The sequence below is a fragment of the Trachinotus anak genome, unplaced genomic scaffold, assembly GCF_046630095.1.
Source record: "Trachinotus anak isolate AG129_WGS33_773 ecotype Australia unplaced genomic scaffold, CSIRO_AGI_Tana_v1 ptg000011l, whole genome shotgun sequence".
In the NCBI taxonomy this organism is placed as follows: domain Eukaryota; kingdom Metazoa; phylum Chordata; class Actinopteri; order Carangiformes; family Carangidae; genus Trachinotus; species Trachinotus anak.
In genome coordinates this window covers 23,217,493-23,241,627 of record NW_027273862.1, presented here as the reverse complement: position 1 = coordinate 23,241,627, position 24,135 = coordinate 23,217,493, and the positions used below count along the sequence as shown (strand labels likewise).

Here is a 24,135-nt window from a genome sequence, read left to right as displayed (position 1 = left end):
CTAGGAGGGGACTGTGCTCTGCTGTACGTTATTTTATGCACTAAGACTTGAAGGCTTGTCTAATCTTTTTTTTCTCACATCCACCTTATTTCCATCAAATATGCATTTTCAAGTTATCAAGTCTCATTCAAGTTATCTGTAATGAAGTTATTTGTTTTGCAGAGAAATCCTGAGGTCAGAAATACTTTACACAGAATTTTCTTGACTTATGTATGTGAAAATATGGAAGTTCTGCTATGCTCTGCCTGCATTTTGTTGTTTAAAGATAATAATCTTAAAATCAGGAATAGGTACAGTATGTAAAACACTCTTTAGCTGGCGTCTAATATATTATTCTGATTGCAATCAAACGGAAATGCAAATGTTTCAGTTAAATCCCCTTCCTCTTGTGCGTTCATGCCGGTCATTTGATTATTACATGCATTAGGTGCAGTAAATCAAGTCAGTCTGAGCTTTTCTACAATTACTATGTTTATTAAATATCATCATTTTCTCAAATTAGGGGAAAACATTTTTTCTGGGGATAGCCAAGCTAATAATGTATCAATAACACACTTTAACAGTATCTCCGAGGTGCAAGGCATGTTAGAAGAGAGGATTAGAGCACTCATGCACTGTATTGGCTCTGCTTCAGTGTATAAATGTGTGTGTGTGTGTGTGTACAGCATGAGTCACCCTACCCGCCTGTGATTGGATGGTAGTTTACGGGTGAGGGAGGGGGATAGAGCCTTAGGGGCTGTCTGTCAATCTCTCCTCCGCTCCATTCACACATTCATCTGCATGCACCGTCATAGAGAGACAGAGGAAGTGAGCGAGAGCCTCTCATTCATAAAAAAAAAAAAAAAAAAGAAAGTTCATTCATAAAAGCTGCACAATTCTGCTGTGCCTCAGAAAGAAAAGACAGAGGGGAGGAAAGTTAACGTGGAGGTGAAGCAGAGCTGGAAGCCTGGCAACTGACTGAGAAAGTCTATGGGTCAGTAGGATGGGACTGTACTCAACATGACTAGAGCGGAGCAGACTGGACTTTAGACTACACAGGACATCCCCAGTCCCACGCTGGTGAGTTGAATTTAGTGTAATTTACAGTAGGAATTCCACACTGTATGCCAGATAATCTGTCAACGATCAGATGATTAGCAGTGCAGAATGATCAACTCATTGCATTTTATGTCTTGTCTTTTTTCTGCAATCTCCAGTCAAACCTCTGTGTGTAATAACTGTGTGGAATCTAATTCCTGGCAGGTTTTCCTTTCTTCTTTTTCACTTTGTCTCAGTGCTCTTCTTTGTCCAGTTCCCTGATTATGAGAGAGCAAACCTTACCCAGGTTCAAATCACAGACAGGACTCTTACCAGGTAGCTCCTCTCAATTGTGGTCATCACAGTCACAATCAGTACGATGGAAATCACTGTACTGCATATCTGATTGTGACACTTTCATCTTCTACAGGCATGCTGAAGCGCACCAAATACAGTCGTCTGCGTAACGATTCACTGACGTCTCTGGAGGATCGGCCCCAAAGAATGCTTCCCCTGAAGGGGGAACTCCAGTTAGACTCTGATTTTGCCCAACTGGATCCTGGGACGCCTTCACACCACGGGCCATCCACCCTGAGGGACTTCATCCCCCGTGTGGCCAATATCCGACTGCAAAGCCCCATTTCTCTGCGGGGTCTGAGGGGACAGAGAAACACAGCTGGGGACAGAACCAGTGATGGACACACTGACAGACCTTTGTCCAGAACAGAGTGGGGATCAGGACCTAATCAGAGATTTTGTAGCCAACCTTCCCTTAATGTGGCCCTATCTACTGGCCAAAATCGAACTCACTCGGCTCTGTGCTGCACCAGGAGACCCATCACCCTGCATCGGATGGCCAGCCTCCCCTGGACCCCCGGCTGTTCTCCCTGCTCACTGACCAGAGATGCTCTGTGCTGTTTGCAGACTTCCTCTGCAGCAGATGACTGTACAGAGTTGGGGACAGCAAACAAAGCAGTTCACCATGACATCAAGGTACCTATCAACACATCCAAACCAATAACAGTGCATGAATACACAGGTTGTGTAGCAGATCACAACTAAGAGTATGTGGGAGTTTCCTTGCCCGACTAATCTCAGTGTTTTTCACTTTAATAATTTGCCGAAAATTATTGATGTGTTTGAACATTACACGTAAACGTAGCTTGTGTCAGTATAAAGCTTCTTCACTTTAAACTGAGCAAGAAAGTGTAGCTAACCTCATATCCAGGGTCCCAGCAGAGAGTTGAGGTACACACAGCGGCAACACACACACACACACACACACACACACACTCACGTAAAAACACTTTCCTGTCTCCCTGTGCTCCATTCACACTATCACACTCACTTTCGTACATTCACCCCCTCCCTCTCACATAGAGCTTCCTGTGTAGGCAGTAGTGACTCATCCTGGCTCTCTGCTCCTCTCTAGATCTGCTCCGCTAGTGTGTGTGAGTGTGCATGTGTGTGTGTGTGTGCATATGAGTGCATGTGTGTGAATGTATCCGGTATCAGCAGAGCCCATGCTGTCCTAGAACCGGAGGTGTGTCCGCATGGGTGATTAGGAGCAGGGCCTGTGAGCTGTCCGCTGATGGAAATGAGAACGGACTGTTTGATTGTCCTCTACAAACAAGCACACACATACATACTCTCCTGCCCACTCACCCCACCCACACATATACTCACACACGTGTATTGATTTAAGTCTGGTCTCCATCAATGGACTTACTCATCTTGCGTCCAGCCTATAGGGTCTCCTCTGCTGAGGCCCATGACTAATAGAAATGGGACTGGCCAAAGTGTATCCAAGCACAAGGCATAAATATTGTCTGGTAGCATTAACTGCTAATCTTCATAATCAAATACATGTCAAAATGTCCAAAGCTTTTCCTTAAATGTGGAAGTTGAATACTGGATTGCAATTTTGTACAGACATTCATGGTCACCGGTTGAGGTTGACTTGTTTTGTCTTGACAAATTTTAAATGGTTTTCGATTAAACTATATGATCACGCAGGTTAAAGTTTTCCTGTCCTGTAAAATATCTCAAAATCTACTAGATCGATTGGCCCCAAGCTTTGCACAGATATTCTTTGGTCCCAATGAATCCTGATGACTTTGGTGAACCCATGACTTTTCATCTAGCACCATCATGAGGTGTTGTTTTAAAGTTCTCATCACCTATTGTTGATACCATGAAATTTGGTAGACATTTACGCACCTTGAAATTGTAACAGTCGTGATTAGGCTCCCTTAATTTTTCATCTAGTACCATCACCAGTGAGTCAAGTACTTTGATTTATAAGAAAATGCCTGAAAAACCAATTACATTCAGTCTCATCTGTAGTTTGTGTTTTGTTCCAGTTAGCAAATGCTAGAATGCTAACAGGCTTAATTAAGATGATGAACTTTACGCATGTTAAATATCAGTGAGTTAGCATCGTCGTTGCTAACACGTTAACATGTCGATGTTAGCATTTAGCACAGCCACATAGTGCCGTTAGCATAGCTTTAGACTCCTACTCTTATTTACTCTTGGTTCAAACTCCAAATGCTGCGCTCTGTACAAGCCTTGGTGTTTTCACTGATTTCTTGAGTGGTCCAACCAAAGATTGCTGGAATAGGAAGAGGAAAGAAAGGCACGACAGAAATTTATAATATCAGAAAAGATATGGTGTGTTAATCAGTTAAGATTGTTGAGGTCATCAGGCTCTACAGATACACAGTTGGCTGTCATCTGCATAGTGGTGGTTTCAGAAAAAAGGCAAAAGTGAATAGCTTGTATGGCAGTGAGTGCACAAAATGAAGCACCACAAATAGTCCAGAAAAGCAGCTATTTAGAATATTATAGACTGAACAGAATGTAAATGATCATCTATTTCCCAACCTTGTATGATTCTCTTTGCATCATTTTTTTATGAAGTCCCTGTAGGACCATGAGAATAGATTAACACAACTCTGAATGCTCAGAGATGCATTAAATGAAAATTTACACCATCTGAGACCTTAAAATTATCCCTGACACAACATCTGCCTTCTATCAACACCGTGTGGTCAAAACGTAGCTGAACTTTAGCCACAAAATCTGCTGGAAAATCAGCAAAGTATATGTCACTGTAGGTCAGACAGCTGGAGCCACCATGTCCATTGGAAATTATGCCCATGCTCTGTGAAATATCAGACTTGTGCTTTATTTTTTTCACATTTTGATATTATATAATTTGTCTGATTGGAAGTATGGATGATAAGAATATGAGAGGACCAAGTCTATAACCCTTTGGAACATCAAGGAGTGCCAGTGGTATTTGAAAAATACTAATATGGATAAACAGAAACTCTCTTCATTCTACATGAATCTGAGACCAGCTGAGACCAGCAAAATGTTTCAGCCTAGTTATCAGTACAGTACAATGTGGTTCACTGGTTTCCAGGCTTATTGACTTTTGATCCCTTAAAAGCTAAATGTAGCAATCTGTCATTACATGTTGCATATGCTCTGTACATAGGTCATGGACTCTTTAACTCTACAACAGTAATTACCATCCTTACGTTTTCTCACATAATGTTTAGAGGCTTGAGGGGAGAAAGCTGTTCAGAGGGAAATCAGTAAAAAGTAAAGGAGAGAAAACCAAAAATAAGGAAAAGTCAGTCATGTCTGCTACATTTTATGTTTCTCATTTCCTTTCCTGTTTAATCATCTCAGTCTGTCCAATTTATCTTTCAGTCCTGTTGGGGACACTTAAATGGAGGAGGAATGGGACAGGAACATTGCTTCCTCTAGCTTACATCCGCACTCTGTCTGAGGTCACTTAGGACTTTTAATAGCTGTTTCTAGAGGTATTATTTCACATTGGACTCAGTGAGTAACTGTTGATTCGTTCTGTTTTTTAAGTACATGGGCAGTGTGGAGGTGACCCAGTCCATGAGAACCCTCGACTTTGATACAAGAATGCAAGTCACACGGTAGGAGGTTGTCGCACTCCTCGCATTCCCACCACACACCCACACACAAATATGCACAGATACCTTAGCATGAACAGCTTACTGCTGATATGATATATCAGAATAGAACTATGCATGCATAAGTTGATGTTTTGCATCTGCATGGAAGAGGAAACAGAAAAGATGAAAGTGCTTTATCCTGACTGACTAAATTCATTCAACATATATTTACCAATCAAGACATGTGTGGCTTATTTAAAAAACGTTTCAAAGGGAGGAAATCAAATTACATGTATAATGTTTCATAAACTGGGGCTTTCTCCTCATCATTTGATATTGACATCCTAGTGCAGGATGCCAAAACACCGCTGTACACAGCAACCTCTGTTCACAAGAACGCTGCTGAATGATGGGGTAGAAAATCCAATTAGATGAATTTCCTCCTAATGATATCTCATAGACTTATTAAGAGAGAGAGAGAGAGAAGGAGAAGGAGAGAAGAGAGAAAGAGCACACAAAAAGCATTTCCTGGAAAAAGCCTTGCTGCCTAGTGGGATGTTACTTCTGTTTGTGTGGGTGTTTGTCTCCTTTGACCTCTCTGACCCAATAAGCATCAGCTCTCTGATGACAAGTAACCCAGCAACTGCAAAGCTCTGAAAAATTACTGCTTTAATATGAAGATACAAACCAGGAATATTTTAAACAACAGTTTTTTGTTTTAATTATTTTTCAGGCAGTTTTTTTTAGTCTAATCTAGCCCTGTTTTAATCTACACGTTTGCATATGTATCCTTTATCTGACCAGGAAAGGGCTCACTGATAAATCTTTTACATAATTTCTATGGAACGCTCATACATGCAGAGGTGTCTCTGCTTTAATGCTGCAGATGGCACATTTTTCATCTTTATCCTGGAGTCAGAATAATATGGTTTTGTGGTCAACTGCAGTCTTTCTCGAATTAAGTTCATCACAGGCACATATGCTGTGGTCAGTGGTGGAGGAAGCATTCAGATATGTTACTTAAGTAGCAGTACCACTATGTGAAAATACACCATTACAAGTCATGCACTTGCAAATTTTTCTAAGGAACATTTATTTAAGTATCATCAACACATTGTGTAAAGCATCAAAATGAAAAGCACTAATTATGCAGCACTTTAACAGTGCAGCGAGACGAGGTGGAGCTAATTTTAACTACTTCAGTTGTGTCAAGTGACTAAGTTAATTTTGTCAAGCACTTCACTTAAGTATAGTTTTGAGGCACTTGTACTTCACTTGAGTACTTCTCTCTAATGCTACTTTCATCTGACAGCTATAGTTACAAATTACTTTTTAGATTAAGATTTTACATTAGGAATGTCACAGTAAAAACATACAATAAGTTCATAGAACAAGACATGTTTTAAGACTTGTGAACACTTGATGTCAAGACCCTTTTGATTTGTATTTGGTGGCAGTAGTACAGATACCTCAAAACTGTATCCATGTACAGTCCTTGAGTAAATGTTCTTAGTTGCTTTCCATCACTATATACGGTTGTAATTTCTAATGTAATGTTACAGTGCGTTTTATTTCACTGATATTCTGTAAATCAGCCTTCTTGTGATGTAGTTTCCTTCCTCTCATATTCTCACATGCAAGTCACATGATAGCAGGGTGCACTCTGTTTTGTATATGTGTGTGTGTGTGTGTGTGTGTATGTGAACATGATTATAATCTGCGTATGTGTGTGTTTATATGGTAACATGTGTTCATGTGTTAATGTGTGTGTTAATGTGTGTGTGTGCGCCCCTGCTTGTGTGTGCAGAGAGGCAATCAGCAGACTGTGTGAGAAGACATCAGCCAAGACAACAGTGAAAAGTAAAAGGGTATGGTACACACACTCACACACACACACACACACACACACACACACACACACACACACACACACACACACAGTAATGCAATCAACACAGACACATCAAGAATGACTGTGATTTTTGTCTTCATCAGCCTGTGTATAAGGGACTCTCTGCTGTTCTGGGTCAAATCAACCTGCAGTTTTCTGGGAGCAGGATCATCCTCACGGTCTCCACAGACAGTGTGACTCTGATCGCTGCCTCCTCCTTACAGGTGACATCTTCAACACGCTAAACCACAATTGTCACACATCTGAATTATTGAGGTATGGAGTGACTACTGCCCCTGCTTCTGTTTTTATTTATATTTTTATATTTTTCGTCCTCTCTTCTCTTCCTCAGAAGATTGCCCACCACCCTATGCAGGCCATTTCATTTGCCTCGGGAGGAGACCCAGTATGTTCATATTCTCAAATGTCAAATGTTTCACATGTACAAACACGTTCGTGGTCAGATTGGGACACAAACAGGGTAGCATATGCACAAAAACACACACACATACACAGTGAGTAATTGGATTTTGTTTGATTACTGCTTGGTTTGCTGCCATTTGTGGAGGATTGAATTATTTCCTACCCCAACTCTTGATCCGTCTGCACTTCTAGTAGGTGCTGCGAGGTCAGCGTCCATATTTATCAAGTCGCTAAAAGTGAAATCTTTGACTTAAGTGAAAGATAAATATCCCTCACTTTTACTCCTACTTGCAACTACTGCTTCACAATAAAAGCTATTAACAATATGTGAGCATACTCCCTCTGAGACATGTATTGAAATAACTGTAAAAGATATCTTCTGCCATAATGAATAATAAGTTACCTGAAACAATATCAGAAAAGCTTTAGCCCACTATTTGAACTCAGTTCAAACACTTGATTGGACGTTACACCATTCTCTTTTCTCGAGGGATGCAAAGAAACAACATTACAGCTTACACTGAGTTTGTTTTTAACAATCTCTCTCCATGCATCTTCAAGGTCCCCATGTTATAAGATTTCGGTTTCAATTACACACATTCCTCAATTACGGCATGTTATAAGTAGATTAGGGAGTTGTCAATTTCACATTAATCAAAACTGGAAATGAATTTCAAGGATTTCCCACAAATAAAATGAGGGATTGTAAAAAATAAAGGAGAATAGAAAAAAAGATAGAAAATACATGTCCATCTGAGTTGAGAGTTGCTCTTAAAGTTTGCTCTCACACTTTTGACTTATGATAAGGCACAAGCAACAAATCATGAAATCCTTTCTTGTGACTTAATACAACCATCAAAGCCAGTATGTGCTCCCATTATCTTTACACCTTGTCATGACTGTTTCAAACTATTATCTCTTATTGATTTTCCCTCTATGCCCGCATTATTTCCATATGACAGAATTTGGGTTATTCGTCCTGAGTGAAAAACTTCCTGTTGCCTGAATGTCCATAATGAGTAGGAGGGAAAAAAAATCAATGCCACTCTGTTACTGTCTGAACAGCCATGTCAATTATTAGCTGCTGTCTAGGTCAAGCCCTAGTCCATTAACTCACTTTTTCAACTTAAACAAACATTTGCTACAAATATTGGGTGCACTGTACTCATTTCATTGCTACTTTAATACTCTGAGGTTACACTGTCTAAGATTAGAGAGAACAGGTCTGTAGTTTCTCTCTGAGTAATGACTCCGGAGGAGCTATGGATGGGATTATAGCTTGCTGTTTAATTAATTAGCTAAAATAATCTTGTCGTGTGCTCTAAGCCTCGCTCAGTTGGCTCGGACACATCGGAGATAGCGGGGAGAATTAAAATCAATCTGCCACAGAGGCTTCATCATGGAACATATTCAGCTGACTCTGCTCTTGTATTAGTATCAGAGAACCACTGATAGGGAGTGAATTAATTAAACAGAGAATACACACTGATGACCGTTGACCGAAAATGGCTGCTGTGTTTTCAATTATGATGTTAAATTAAAAATGTTAGTGTTATTAGAAAAGTATTTAAAAAAAAATATTATTATATTGTAATAGATCCTAAACCCACCAGATGTACAGGTTATAAAATCAACTACACAACAACACTGTCAGGAGCTTTAATAATCACATGCACGACATGCACAGACATGAAGAGGATCCCTTAGAAGGGACTAACCTTTTGAAAGAAAAAATAAAACATTCCTGCTCTTACAAATGAAAAGCTGATTTCAAGGGCAATGAGAGCCTCCTTTGTTCAGTTTAATACACTCAAAGGTTTTGCTGTTACAGCTTTACTTGATCTGGTATGACCAGTAGCTTTTGGGGGCTAATGTTAGCTAATGTTGGCAAACTTTACTGTAGTCAGTTTTCTAACTGTATGATACTTATTTACTTGTGTTACTCTTAAACTATGCATACACTATGTATATATAATTGTATTTATCACATTATTTTTCTCTTAATTTGTTTACAGGACATGGCAGATTACATCGCTTACGTTGCCAAGGACCTCACCAATCAGAGAGGTAAGGGACAGGTTTGTGCTCCTCCCAGAATTTATCATTATATTGAGCTGGGCTTTGTGACACAGTCTCTTACCGTCATCATTATGGAGAAAACTTCTCTCTTCCTTCTCTTGCTGTCAGCATGTCACATCCTGGAGTGTCCACATGGTCGGGCCTGCGAGGTTATCAACAGCATCGGTCAGGCCTTTGAGACTCGCTTCCGCCAACTTCTCAGCCACACACCATCGCTCCTCTCCACCAATCCCAGGTTGTCCTTCTGTACGGTGGCCATCTTATTGATGTGACACAGAACAATTAATTGCCACACATCCCATCTTAATGTACTGCATATTCCACCCATCTGATCAGAAGTGCAGTTTAATAATGTCTCTCTTTTCAAGCAAAAATGTCAAACATTCATTGATGGTAACTTCTCAAATGTACGTTTTAATTGGTCTTTAACTCTATAAGTAGACAGGTAGGTAGTAAATAAATAAGTGGCAGATAGAATAGGTCTGAGTTTTGTCCTTAGTTGGATAAAACAAGCAATGTGAATGTGTCACTTTGTGCTTTGGGAATTTGGGATGAGCATTTTTTACTATTTTCTGACTTTTTATAGACAAAATAATGAACAAAATAAAAAAAATCAGTTGCAACTAGTTGCAATTTAATGTTGACAAGCTGAGCAAATTCAAAGGAATCTATGCTCTTAATTTGAGTATGTGTCTCTATTTTTGTGTTGTGAGTGCTCAACTGCACTGCATATTATATGAATTAGAAGTTAACATCATATAACTTTCTGGCTGCAGGTCAGCAGTGAGAATCTGTCCCAACTGGAGCCCAGAGGAGACGATCACAGACCAGAAGGCCGAGCAGGAAGGTGAAGTCAGTGAGCACTGTGATTACTACAATGTGATCCCAGGGAAGACGCCACCTCCTGGTGGAATAGAGGACCTGCGCATCACAAGGGAGGAGAACAAACAGGATGCTGACAAACTGGGGGTAAGAGTTAATTGTAACACCAAACAACAAATATAATAATGAAAATAATGTATTAACATTAGCATAGATTATATATTGTATCATATGCTATATTGTTACAACTCATCACAACATCATCTTTTAAGCAACGTGTTGAAAACCTTGTAAAGAAACGAAGACTGATGTTCAGGTTATTTATTAAATGTCCTGTTTTTCGTTGGAGGCCAGGGAAAGGCTGGTAGCTGTTACCTTCTTGCCAGTTTTTGATTATGGTGACTTATTACACGTCAATGCACCAGCACAATGTCTTCACCCGTTGGACTCTGTTCATCACAGGGCATTAGGATTTATCACCAACTTAAAACCACTAAATCATCATTGTGCTCTGCACCAAGGGTTTGCTGGCTGAGTCACTGGTAACCTCCCTCACATCTCTGCAAATTTCATAGAGTTTATCTTCCAATCTAAGCTTATGTGTGTCCTCGATGTATGGAACTATGGGAAATAAAACTTTTGTGTTATCTGCTCCAGCCACTTGGAATATTCTGCTGAGGGAAATTAAATTAAAGAACTTGGTTTCGCAGACTGGAATTGGGTCTATTGTAAACTCTACGGTAAATGATTCCTCTAATAATTCTGAACTTTAAACCTTCATAAATTCATACAGACCATAAGATATGGCTGACGCAAGCAAGCTGGGCTTTGTGCTGTTTGTGGCCAAATTTTCAGTCAGTATGAGCCAGTGCCATTAGGTTAATGCCTGGGTCCTTGAATGTGTGCATGTATTGTAGTACAGCCTACTGTTTCTTTACTGTGCTGTTACAATGGTTTTATATGTGTGGTAATATATTTCAGCAGTAAACTTCCATGACAACCAGAAGAAAAGACAGTACTACATCTTAAAAGAAATAAGTAATCATATCTTTAGAATTAAATATGATACAGACAGACATGTACATAAACATTTCATATTCTCTCTTTATCTAAGAGAGCACAAATGTTCATACAATTAAATCTTGATGCCTTCCTGTATAACATAATTGTATCTGTTGCCTGCTGAGCGGAAGCAGTTGAGCTTTTCATGCCTTGCTCGAGGGCTTCTCAGTAGTTGGTAATAAGGGAGGCACAAGTACTTCTCATTCACCTCCCAGAATTATTGTGCTGGTCTGGGAATTGAATCCACGACTTTCCTGTGAAGAGCACACATCTCTTACCTTTAGGCCATTACTGGTCCTGAAAGCACACACACACACACACACACACACACACACACACACACACGCACACACACACACACACACACACACACACACACGCACACACGCACACACACACACACACACACACACACACACACACACACACACACACACACACACACACACACACAAACATGCAAAGATGTCTGTCTTTGTGTGTATGACTCATTCCGTGCTGTTGCAGGTTCATTTGCCTCGGCCTGTTTCTCTGTATGAGAACTGCTCCATCACAAAGGAAACTCCAGCTCCACCTGCAGGTAAAAATCTTCAATACACTACCAATCCAAGCCACAATGCATGAGTGTGTGTCTCTTTATACATGTACGTAGCTACACTATCGAGTGCTGGTATGTGAATGAGAAAGCACAGTAGTAGTATTAAAAGTAGTTTATATAAAGAAAGAAATTACATTCAAATAAAAAACAAAACAACATGATTTTAAGCTTTTTGATTGCAGCTAGAACTTTTCTGTTGAGTCTACTAGTCTTTACTGAAGCTGGGTTCACTTGACCTTGTTTTCTTCAGACAGCACACCGTTTGCTCTATTATAATGCAGCCATTAAAACACCTTGACTGTCAGTTTAAAGTTAACCACAAATCAGATCACAAAGTTGGAGTTTTAAAATGTGAAGCTAATTTGACAGTAGCTTTAGAGTAATTCAACCTATTTATTTAACACTAGCTAGAATAGTAAAATAAACCATGATATAATTCTGCTTGGTATGACCCAGCTGGTGTATTCTTTCTCTGTAGTGTCTCCAGCAGACTCAGTGGGATCTGAGGTCAGTGCTGAACAGTGTACTCCTCTCTCTGAGTCACCAATCCAGGACCTGATCCAGGAGGAAGGCTGGTTCCACGGCAGGTAGGTGACCAACATCCCTGTGCTTTTATGATCTACTTTAATGTGTCTATCTGCTAATGTACATCTCCCGCTTCCTTTCTCAGTAACTCTGTGTCCTTCCTCGCAGGTTAGGTAGAAAGCAGGCAGAGTCACTTCTCACCTGTAGTGGGGATTTCCTGGTCAGAGAGAGCAGCTCTGCCTCTGGCCAGTATGTACTCAGTGGTATGGAGGGAGCCACGGTGCGGCACCTACTGCTGGTCGATCCCCATGGACAGGTAAAGGTGTGCCGTTGGAGTTTAAATGCATTAGGAGAGGAGAATGGCCTCAGTACCTAAGCCTGTTTTCTGTGTGACCAGGTCCGGACCCGTGATCAGGTGTTTCTGAGTGTTGGTCACCTGGTGCGTTTCCATATGGAGAACCAGATGCCAATCATCTCTGGAAGCAGTGAGCTGCGACTGAAACAGCCAATCCTACAAAGACACTAACGAACCTTCATAGGCTGTCACATGCATACATTAGCTATTAATATACACACAGTATGTTGTATATGTGCAGTGAACAGTTTGACTTTCCTAACATTTAAGTAAGCTCTCACTCTGTGTTGAGAACAGCTGCCGGCCTGCAGAGCATCCTGTCCCTCTCTCTCTCAGGCTGAATTTGCTGGTGTTTACTCAAAGTCTAAGCACAATCACTGGTGTCGGGAGGAAATGACCAGAGTGTTGGCAGGCTTTCAGAATCTTTTTCTACATGCTAAATTTGTCTTGCGTTCATTTGTTTTGATTTGTTACTGTATTGTGTTCCCATTTCCCATGCTGGACTTTTGGAAATAACTTTTCATCCCACTTATTTGTTACATTGTGAATATGGTATTCAAATACTCTTTGTAACCTGAATCCACAGCAACAGATTTGCAATTTAGTTGTAGATAAACTGGCAAATAGTAATGTTTTTGTTCCCCATTAAGTGTAATCAAATACATCTTTAGTTCTTTTACAGAATGGATTACTAGACTTTGTTCATTCTTTTGTGTTAAACCAACAACCACAAAAACACAGCTTTATTCCTTCTTACACTGGTGAACAACACAACACCTTTTAACGGTTCTTCACATCACATTACAACTTGACACAAATCATTATTAAATTAAATACTTGCACAATTTTAACTACTCATTTGAGCTACTTCACACTGACTACTTGGTCAGCAATCAGCTTCACAATACACACCTATCAGTAGTTAAAAGACAAATCTAACAAGTCATGAGACAAAAGTCATGAGTCATGAGACCTCAAGAGGAAGTCATAAAGAAAAAATGTTTCATTGCTTCCTTGTTTTCTTTCTCTGTGAACATGACAAAACCTTTCAAACATGTGACTTTCATCCATAGATATTGAATATCTGGATTTCAGCTCTACCGATGAAATAAAAGTAATAATACTGATGAACTTATATATTTCATACTGTTGGCAAAATATTTTTTGTGGTAACACATGGCCAATGAAGGCATTAATCTGAAAAAAATTAATTTCCCACCCGCAGCAATGTGGGGTATAGTGACTTTATCTTACAGAGCAAAATTACAAAAGTAAAAAAAAGTGACAGTGACAAACCCATCAATATTTCAATATCATAAGAATTATATTCACAATAAACTTTTTATTGCATCAAAGTTTTATTTACATGTGTCGTTGTGATATAAAGATGCAATTTGTTTTTTATTTTGGCGGAGTGCAAGGTGGCATTGCTGTTTCCTGTTGTGTTTAACAGCCAATCAAAATGCTCAGTGCAAGATGCTGCACAAAGAAGAGGAAGAGTTGATTGATTTTTTTTTTCCTAACACTCATCAGTGTGACCCAGGACACATGGAGTCAGGAGCCTCCTGACTCCAGACTGGGACCGGACACTTGTGGTGCAACCATGCCATGTAATGAAAACAGAATTATTATTATTTGAACTGCAAGTTTAAGGTCAGTATGATCATAGCAGAGCAGGAATGTTGAACCTGGTGTGTAGAGGCCCGTAAGGTTTGAGTTTGTCTGATGAAATCATCACTACGTCAGCTGTTGTACTGGATTACACACAGTTAAAGACATGGTGTCAACTTGAGAAATCAGCAGACGTAGTATTTTGATGAAATCAAAAGCTGCAGGTTCTGGTTGCTCCACAATATAAGGCCTCTGCCTCAGAGATTCTGCTCTTTCGTGGTAATCGCATACCTATGCCTTGTTCATCTCAGACAGATTAAAACAGATGAAAGAAATGAAAAGAATAATTATGGTAAGCCTTCCACTATTAAAATAGACATGTCCAGTCTAAAGGCTAAGAAGGATAAAGACGGAAGATCTGTCAGTAAAAAAAATCAAAGGACTGAAGACGTGAGTCTCACACTGTCAAAACTGAATTACAATCCAAAATCCAAAGATACTTAGTTTCTGATCGTGTGACGAAGAGAAGTAGCAAATCATCCCATATGGGAAGCTAGAAACAGCATAAATATTTGGCTTTTTTTTCTCCTTTGTTTTAAAAAAATGATAAAACGATTCTTTCGTTATCAAAACTGTTGCCAATAATTCTCTGAAGATCAACTAATCAATGAGTTGACTAATGGTTGCAGCTCTAGAAATCTTCATGAAAGAAATTTTTAAAACATAAAACTTTTTGATTATTTAGGATGACCATGTGTAACAGGAGCAATTAACAAATAAGATATTATTTCATTCATTATTATGGAATCTAACTTTTCCAACTTTTTTTTAATCTGGTAGAAAAAAAAATGAAGCACTGTGACTGTGTAATATATTGATATATTGATATACATAGTCTGTCTGAATTTATTATATTTTACAGACATGTCAAAATTTAATTTTAACCCAAAAGAATTTAACTAGTTTTCATTACACTGAACGTGTGTTGTGGTTATTTGTAATCTAACATTATTTTTATTTTACAGAATGTGCAGTGATGTGCTAAGTATTGAAAAATGATCACTATGACAATCATCTTTTTAACTGCCTGGATTTTTCAAGCCACAAGATGGTGCTATCAGTCTTCACAAGAGCTCTTTCCCCTTCAGCATATATCAAAATATGCTCTGTTGATTGGCCAAATAACTCTGTGGCTCAACTTCTAAAATTCTCTATTTGTTTATGTGGTCATTGCGTTTCTCAGTAATCTTATATAGAACATGTTCGTGATGAAATATGGCAAGTGCATATCTGCTCAAACCACTGATTTCAAGTACAATGACACCCTGCATCTCACTGGTTACTTCAGTGTCCTCGAAACAGATGTGTGTGTGAAAGAGCAGTGAAAATGACCGGCAGTAAACAGCCTATAACAACTGCTGCGACACTTCTCCCTCAGTTTTCCGCAGCCTGTCACTTGCACATTTTGCTGAAGTAAAGGATGACTGTGTGCTGAAAGTATGCGGTAGACTGTTTTCAGGCTGTGGCCCTCATCATCCTCTGAGAGAGGCTTGGAGGGTCTCGCCCACATTAATCACCCTGAGCACAGCTTGTTAGGCTGAGATTGGTGGGGAAACCACTGGCAGCTGATGGGGGGGGGAGGGGGGCTCTGCCAATGGCTGACACAAAACAAGATAAACACTGAGAGGGTATCTAAAGAAAAACAACACTTCTTTCTGTTCAGACGCCTTTCTGTTCAGATAGGTCTGTCAGATGTAATCACAGAAGTAGCTGTTGGGGTGTCAAAAAGCAGGCATCCCTGGTGTGTTACAAAGACCAGGAAATGAACATGCTTGAAATGTTATCTCTGCTCTTTCCTACGCACCCTCTGTACTAGTTAAATATGACATCTGCATCTTATCTGATTCAGTCAGTAAACAAACAGAGACTGTATGTATTTCTCCCCAAAGTAGAAATCAGATATAACTATCATCTATTAACATGAAAGCTATCATAACTATGAAATGAAGCAATTTTTCAACCCAGTGAAGTTATTTTCCTGCTTCTATTACGTCCCTCTGGATTTTCTCTGAGTCACACGGACCTCGCCCAAAACAACTCACCAAGAACAACAATGACCTAGTGTGTGATGCCATTCTTTCACGCTTGTGAGGCCTGCTGATGATCACATGTTGTCAAACCTGTGTGAGGTCACTGTTTGACCTCCGACCCATCATTAATGTGAGAGCAGCAGCTGGCAGCCTCTGTGGTGTTACTGTATAAGCTTTGGGAGGAACATGTACCGGGTCAATGTTTGAGCGTTTCTCCTTCGCCCTGGTTCGACTACCTTTACACGGCAGTCAGTTAATGTTGTTGTATAAAACCAATGCTGATCATTTGAGGAAAAAAAAAAGAAGCTATTAACACAATGCTAATTTTCTCCACAGATAATCCATTATTCTGGTGCAGCATAAAAGTAGTTTCTTCTGGTTTTATGTGAATTTTGGCACCTTACTTGCTCAAAGAGATCACACAGCGCTTAAACATCTAACAACAGAAGTCATTTTTTTAAGCAAATATGCCAAAACTTCACTGGGTGCAGCTTCTCAAATTTGAATTTGAATATTTACTAGTGTTTTCATATTCCTCCTGTGCAGGAGACTGAACATCTTTGGGTTTTGGACTGTGGATTAGACAAATCGATAAAGAGGAGCATTGTGACTTGCATTTTTCACAGTTTTCTTACCAAAAGATTTATTGACTGGTTAATCAATAATGAAAACAATCATTAGCTGCAGCCATACTCACAATATCTATAACCACTCTATAACTTTTGTAATCATGTATGACCAAAGATTTTGACCAAAGTTTTAGCTGCAGACACTGACACTGTTTCCCCCCCAGGAAACAGTGTCAGTGTCTGCAGCTAAAACTTCAGTAGATACTTAATCTGTGCAACCATGTGTTTGTCCTTGACCCCAGCCAGTGACATGACAGCCTCTGAAACAGGAAATGATAAACATTCACTCTAATCTTCAGGTTCTGTGGCTTTGGTTCAGATCCAGAGAATTAAAAAGCCTGAACTCTTTGAATTCCTTTATAGAATAAACTTGAGTGCTGATGAGCCTGAGGGCATTAACTTTAAACACACACACACACACACACATACACACAGACTGACACACAAACACACACACACATTGTGCATATGACAAAGCATTCCCAGACCCTGAAGTGCCTTAATGGAACAATTAAAGTCATAAAAAGTGCCCAGAGTACAAGAGCATGAAATTGTTCCTCGTTTCAATGTTATCAGAGTCACACAGAGTTCAAATCTGAGAGGAAACAAAACAAGACTTGGTCACTGACTGAGCCGAGTTGCAGGAGTTAGACACGCCAAAATCTACACATATGCTCCTCCAGAGACAGCTGAGTGGAGGAGACATGCGAGTCAAGCGAGGTTTGCAAACAAACACACAAACAAAGAGACCAACTAGTTTCTGTGCCTGGTTCTGTTTCCTGTTTCCACGAGTCAGGAACCAGTGAGGGCATGCTGAGGAGAGGAGTGAGCCAGGAGTCTCTGTTAAATGAGTATACAGTGAGTTGCTGTTGGCCAGAATCAGGGCAGAATAGATGAGTGTGTGTGTAACCCCCACGGTGATCGCCTCACTCCTCAGCGGTGCTCTGCTTGAGCTCTTACCTCCCTCTGCTCTCAGGCCTTAGCCCTCTACCCCAGCTTAGCACAGCGGCTCGTCTCCGAAGCCCCGATGGGTGTGTGGACTGTTGGCTGTTGGCAGGCCTTTTTGAGCAGAGACACACACGTAACACATGCACACACACTCACGTGCACAACACACTGTGTCCTCAAGCACAACATGCTCTGGAGTTTCTTTACCTCTTCCAAATCTTCAACTTTCCGCTCTCTCTTTATCATTGCCTCTCTGGAAACTAGGTCAGTGTCAGTTCATACCATTAGCTTCTGCTCTAAGTGTATGACTTTGTGAGCGTGTGTGTGTGTGTGTGTGTGTGTGTGTGTGTGTGTGTGTGTGTGTGTGTGTGTGTGTGTGTATGTGTGTGTGTGTGTGCACATGTTCATGTTCAGTCAGAAGCCATGCTTATCTGCCACTTGGCTTAAGAACTTCCTTGAAAATGTTTGTTTTCATGCTCTGTGTCGGTGGATTGGAAGCAAGTCTGCATGTGTGTGTGTGTGTTTGTGTGTGTGTGTCTGCATGTGTGTGTGTGTGTTTGTGTGTGTGTGTCTGTGTGTGTGTGTGTGTGTGCGTGCGTGTGTCTGTGTGTGTGTGTGACACGGTGATGATGAGGGGGTGGGGGATTCCAGGATTCTTGCACGAGGCAGCAGACAGATGTGGGAGACTTGAATCAAAACTTTTCTATTGGCCAACTTCAAAAGGCGACTTTCCCTCCAGTGTTGGTCTCTTCTGGTTCTCCATTCCTCTGCCGTTCCCTCATGCTTTGGCCAGCAGCTCACACGTCTCCCCTGGATTTCAAGCTGAGGCTGAGATCAAAACTTGGATTCTAGCAAACACCAGGAGGGATGATTCAGTGAATCTTTGTCATGCTGGATGTGATCCTGGAGACCCAGGGCCTCTTCAGCAGCTCAAAAAAACATATCAAATATTGTTTTATCACCTACATCATGACTTTTCCTAATTTTCTGAAAATTGCTCATAAACATGATTTTGAACTGATGGCATGTTGCTACAGAGAAGTATGCGTCATGTTTCTGTGAAGTCTTAGAGACACCAGCTGTAAAACATGGTTAAATACCATGGATTTTCATTTATCTTTCTATATCATTGGTGTTAACTGTACTTTTTAGCACTACTCCTCCAAATCCCAGAGAAGTCTGTTTGGATTTCTGTTATTGGAGTTTTGTTCTTTAGAAGGAGTTTGATTCCTCTGACCACAAACAACACTATGCAAGATAACATATTGTACATTTCTTTGTCCGTGAATCATTTTTTGGCAAATAAATGGATTACATATTTGTTCATGCATAGCCCATACTACATATAAAACTAAAAAAAACAAACAAAAATGTATGGTAATTTTTGTATTTAATCACCTACTTTGAAAGTTCTCTTTGGTCTACCACTTTTCATCCAATCCTAAATATCTCATTAACTATAAGTTTCCATGAATTTTTTTTTAGACATTCATGGTTCCCAGAGGATGAATCCTACAGACTTTCAGTAGGTATCAGGTCAAAGTTTTCACAGTTTCCAGTGAGATATCTCAACGTCTTCTAGATAAATTGGCATCAAATTAGATGCAGATTAGATGTTCCCTTCATGAAGAAATGCAATAATTTATTATTATCATATATTTATTTTGGTGGTGCGGTTACTCGACACCTTGCACCATCATCAGGCCAAATTGCTTGTTATTTCATCCTCCTCGCCTCCTCCTGACAGTGACCTCTTTGGTAAGGAAAGATGCCCTAACATAAATGAGTCACTTTAACACTGGAGTGGCATGTATAGTAATATATTTCTCTGTGTGTCTGTTTGCATGGAGTGTGTTTATGGGTGTCTACATCTGTGCTGAGTGTCTCTTACAGATGGTGGCGGCAAACCCCTGGCGGGAAAACTCAACAGGGAATGTTTTCCATTCCTAAGATGGTCAGATTTGTGTGTGGGGGGACAATCACTCGTGGGCAGCTAGACCAGCCTGGATGGATGGCTCAAGCCAAAAATACTATCCTCTGTGCCCCACAGGGGACAGACCCTGAATAAATCTGTGTGTTCAGACACAGGGTGTGGACGAAATAACATGATCACCTTATAATTTATTGAGACTACGGTCTCAAACATTATCATTACGTTAAATCAACACTGTGTGTATGAAAGTATATGATAAACTTCAGAAGGTTAATTGCATTCATTGCAGGGTCATAGTATTTCAACAGGGCATTACCTCAACATTAAAGCAATAGTTCATTTTGGGAGGTTATTTGCTTTCCTGCTGAGAGTTAGATGGGAAGATCAATACCACTCTCATTCCTGTCAGTTAAATCTGAAGTTACGAGAGATGGTTATCTTAGCTTAGCTCAAAGGCTGGAAAGAGGGGGAAACAGCCAGCCTGGTCATTTCAAAAGGTTAAAAATAATCAGCCCACGCCACCTCTACAGCCAAGCTTAGCTGTGTGTGTGTGAAGGGGTTGTGGTAGCGAGGACAGTTACGTTCATTTTCTCCAAATCTGTTTCAAAATGGATTATATTACATCATTTCTCCTTTACTGCATAGACAGAAGAGAATTAAAATTACAATTAAAAAATTACAACGGGCTCTGATGAATGGCGTAACATAAATACTGCGAATGCACAGCAGTAGTACGTTTTTGAGTAATGACACAAGGCAAAGCAGGAAGTTACCTGAACGTAACACTGGTTGTGTAAGTGACAGCCCACTGTTGCTATATTACAGGATAAATTAAAGATTAGCTTTAAAGCCCCATCTAGTGCTGCAGTGGTGACATCAACAGAGGAAATCCAGCACTGAACTACAAATCAAAACCTATGCCATGGGTAAAAAGTCCAGCACATAATCCCAGTGAAACCACAACTTTTCAATTCTATACTCTGGTGTTTGTATAGATTTAAGTGTTAATTAGTAAGTTTTAGAGATATTAATAGATGGAGTTTGTTATCTTTGGACAGAGCCAGGCGAGCTGTTTCTTTAACAGACAGACATGGAAGTAATATTGATCCTGTCTGACTCTCAGCAAGAATGGGGATAAGTGTATTTCCAAATTGCCAAGTTCTTCCTATGAAGTCCCCTCTATTTGTACATTGAGTGCGTATATGCATGAAACTCCCACACACCTAAACTTTATGTGCACACACTCCTCAATGTTTATACTAGCAGATTCAAGAGTGTTTATTACTCCCATGAATACAAGCTCTCAATAGGGATAACATTTAGGATGTGAGGGGCTTTCTCACTATGTTTCTCCAGTCGTGGGGGGTGTTCTGATGCAATGTCCTGTTTTCTCAATCAGGAGTGACGCTAGAGGCACAGTGTGGCCGAAAAACATCCAGGGTGAGTATACCAGCTATTAAACTCAGAGATGACTCATACTGTCAGCTCTGTGTTGCTCCTCTCCTCCTCCTCATAGCTGTTGCTCAAAAGAGGCGTCCTCCTCGTGAAAAGGACCCATACAACTTTTTATGTCCTGAAAATTTCTATTCTGTTCTTCTGGATAAACAATTTTTAGGAGAAGTTCAAGCAGCGCCTAGGTACGCGCAAAGAAAATGATCCATGTGGAGGCAGAAAGGGATTCCTCCAAGTTACTTTGTGCTTATGTTAGAGTTTGTGCTGCAGCAGTGCACTGTATATGTGTAGTGTATTATAGTGAAGGAGACCATATGTGATAACAGACGGCCAAGCCCAAACAGTTGATATAATTCCATCATTACATTATCCTCATGACGGAGGCCAAACTCCGGAATCACAAGAAACTTTATTACACACACAGACACACACACACACACACACACACACACACACACACATAAAGAGTGTGTGTGTGTGTGAGAAAAGTGGGAGAGAGTAGGGAGGAGATGGGGAGACTCATTTCTGCTGCAGCTCATTTTCTTGAAATATTTCACATGAATATTGGCAGCAGTTGTGCTGCAGAAGACAAAAGGAAATGAACCATGGCTGCTGAAGCCAAAGACAACACACAGTGTGAGAAAGTCTCGCTACAGTTACTGCTCACAGCACAGTGAGAGACAATCTCAATCGAAGCTATTAAAAAGTGCCTTGGGATATATGAAACACGTGAAAATGAGTTCCATGAAGGAAGATCTGTGATGTAGCCGGGGGAAAAATTAGCTTCCATCACGGTGAATGTTAAAGCAACAAACATGTAAATTCTACAGCATGAGTTGTGTTATTATTAAATGACAATAACTTGGTCTTCTGAGGGATATTTCTTTTGTATTGAATTACTCCACAGAAAAAGACTACACTCTAAAAAATGTTTATCTAACCTCTGTTTCAGTCTTGCTATTTCAGGCTTTTTAGTTCAGCCATTTCAGGCCAGAGGAGTAAACATTCCCTAAAATGAAACCCACGCTCAGCTACTAACAGTAAGGAGATTAACTGAGAGAAGGATGGGGTGAGACTGAGAGGTGGGTGTTAGGGTGGGAAGGTGGTGTCTTACTGTAAATGACACCCCCTCTGCGTCGAGGAAGAGCAGAGGGCAATCCTGCGCTGCTTGGCATCAGCTTTCTCCCACTCTGCGTCTTGTTGATGAGAGCCATGATTTGAAGCGTCTCGAGAAACAATCCTGCAGTGCTCTGAGCTCTGACGTCACTCTGACAGTGGTGTGGGTGACTGTGAGTGTTGTGTTTGAGTATGCCAGTCTCTGTTTGCTTGTCTTAAGTGGAGGTGTCTGGTATCTGCAGCTGTTAGATAAATGTAATAGAGTAAAAAAGAGTTACATTTCCCTCTGATTGTAAATAAGAGAATAAGTAGCATGAAATAAAAATACTCTGTACATAAAGAAATAGTTCCAGGTTTTTGGGAAATACACTTTGCATTTTGCAACACAATTTGCTTTCTAGTCAAGAGTTAGATGAGAGCATTGATAGCACTCTAATAGCTGTACTGTAAATATGAAGTTACAACCAGCAGATGGTCAGTATTTTTTTGTCCACCCCCTGTATCTGCATGCATACAGGAGCATTGGCTGCTGGCTGCTGTATCTTTTCATCTAACTCACAGCAAGAAAGTGACTGGGCGTATTTCCTGAAATGTCAGACTACTGTAGTAGACACCTGATGTCCAGGTCGTCAAGAGTTTCTGGGGGGTCAGACCGGGGACCTTTCTCAACACACCCCAAACCACTCTGCGCCCCACCACCTCAGCTCCTCACACCCTGGTCCCCATGATGGTCAGAGGTTGATCTCACTGCACCCAGAGAGAAAGTCAAGGCTCTGATACAACTGGGGGGAGGCTGTCTTACTGTCAAAACAACCCACTCCAATCAACAGTGGCCACTTCTGCCTTCTGCCTCTCCCCCACACTCTCATTCCTCAACTTCAGACCTTTTATTCTCTCCCCTGGACCTTTGTCTCTTCTGCCAACATCTTTCACTACTCATACATACCATTTACAGTAAGTGATGTTCTTATCTTACAATGAGCCCAAGAGTAAGATCAGTTTCAGTTCTCATTTGCATTCTTATATCACCAACCACCTACCAGCCCTTTCATTATTATATTGCTTCCATGATTATGGAGTAAATGGAAATGAGTCCTGGAGTCCAATATAATGTTTCAGGGTCCAGATAATAACAATAATAATATAATAGAGCAAAAGAGAGGGAATGGATTTTTACAGAGAGCTCTGACGGAGCAGAGAGGAGAAATGTAAAGAAAAGAAGAGAAGGTGACCTGGCTGTAACTGTGATTATTAATTAAATAATGGGTCAATAAAAATCCGAAAAACTGTGAGAAAACTGTGAGTGCTTGTCACAAAGTACATGATGGAAGAGACAGTTTGAAGTAAAGTAACACTTCTCACTATGCCGTGAGTAATGACTGAAGGTTGAGGCAGTTTCCTTTGACAAAGTAATAAATCAGTAAATCCACAGCTGAGGTTTGACATGAATCATGGATCAACTTTTTTTTCGACACATGCATATAGTTTCTGAATCAGCTTCTTCTTAATATCGATCTATGAAAAACAAAGATGATGCCTGGTCAAGATATTTGTAATTTTCCATGACAATGGGGAGTAAGGCATGATAAAAATCAATTAAAAACAAGCTCAAATACATACATTCTGTGATTTATTTTACCTTA

At 40.3% G+C, this 24,135-nt stretch overlaps 1 protein-coding gene across 2 annotated transcripts; it reads left to right on the top strand.

The window, feature by feature from the left end:
• The first annotated feature begins 438 nt into the window (after positions 1-438).
• Positions 439-14,056, top strand: LOC139627910 (SHC-transforming protein 1-like). Of its 2 annotated transcripts, none has more exons than XM_071489100.1 (14): positions 439-1,059; positions 1,275-1,353; positions 1,448-2,010; positions 4,909-4,979; positions 6,766-6,826; positions 6,954-7,073; positions 7,202-7,255; positions 9,288-9,339; positions 9,460-9,586; positions 10,128-10,320; positions 11,743-11,815; positions 12,312-12,420; positions 12,527-12,674; positions 12,756-14,056. In XM_071489100.1, exons 2-14 carry the CDS (start codon positions 1,302-1,304, stop codon positions 12,882-12,884), a joined length of 1,752 nt encoding a protein of 583 aa, XP_071345201.1. In that variant the 5' UTR covers positions 439-1,059; positions 1,275-1,301; the 3' UTR covers positions 12,885-14,056. The 2 variants fall into 2 exon arrangements, with proteins under 2 accessions (XP_071345201.1, XP_071345202.1); XM_071489101.1 differs by having other exon boundaries at positions 1,243-1,353.
• The last annotated feature ends 10,079 nt before the right edge of the window (positions 14,057-24,135 follow it).

Coding starts and splice junctions, on each gene's coding strand:
- LOC139627910 (XM_071489100.1), top strand. CDS start 1,302: ATGAGAGAGCAAACCTTACCCAGGTTCAAATCACAGACAGGACTCTTA. Junction 4,980..6,765: donor ACAAGAATGCAAGTCACACG/GTAGGAGGTTGT, acceptor TTGTGTGTGCAG/AGAGGCAATCAGCAGACTGT. Junction 6,827..6,953: donor CAACAGTGAAAAGTAAAAGG/GTATGGTACACA, acceptor TGTCTTCATCAG/CCTGTGTATAAGGGACTCTC.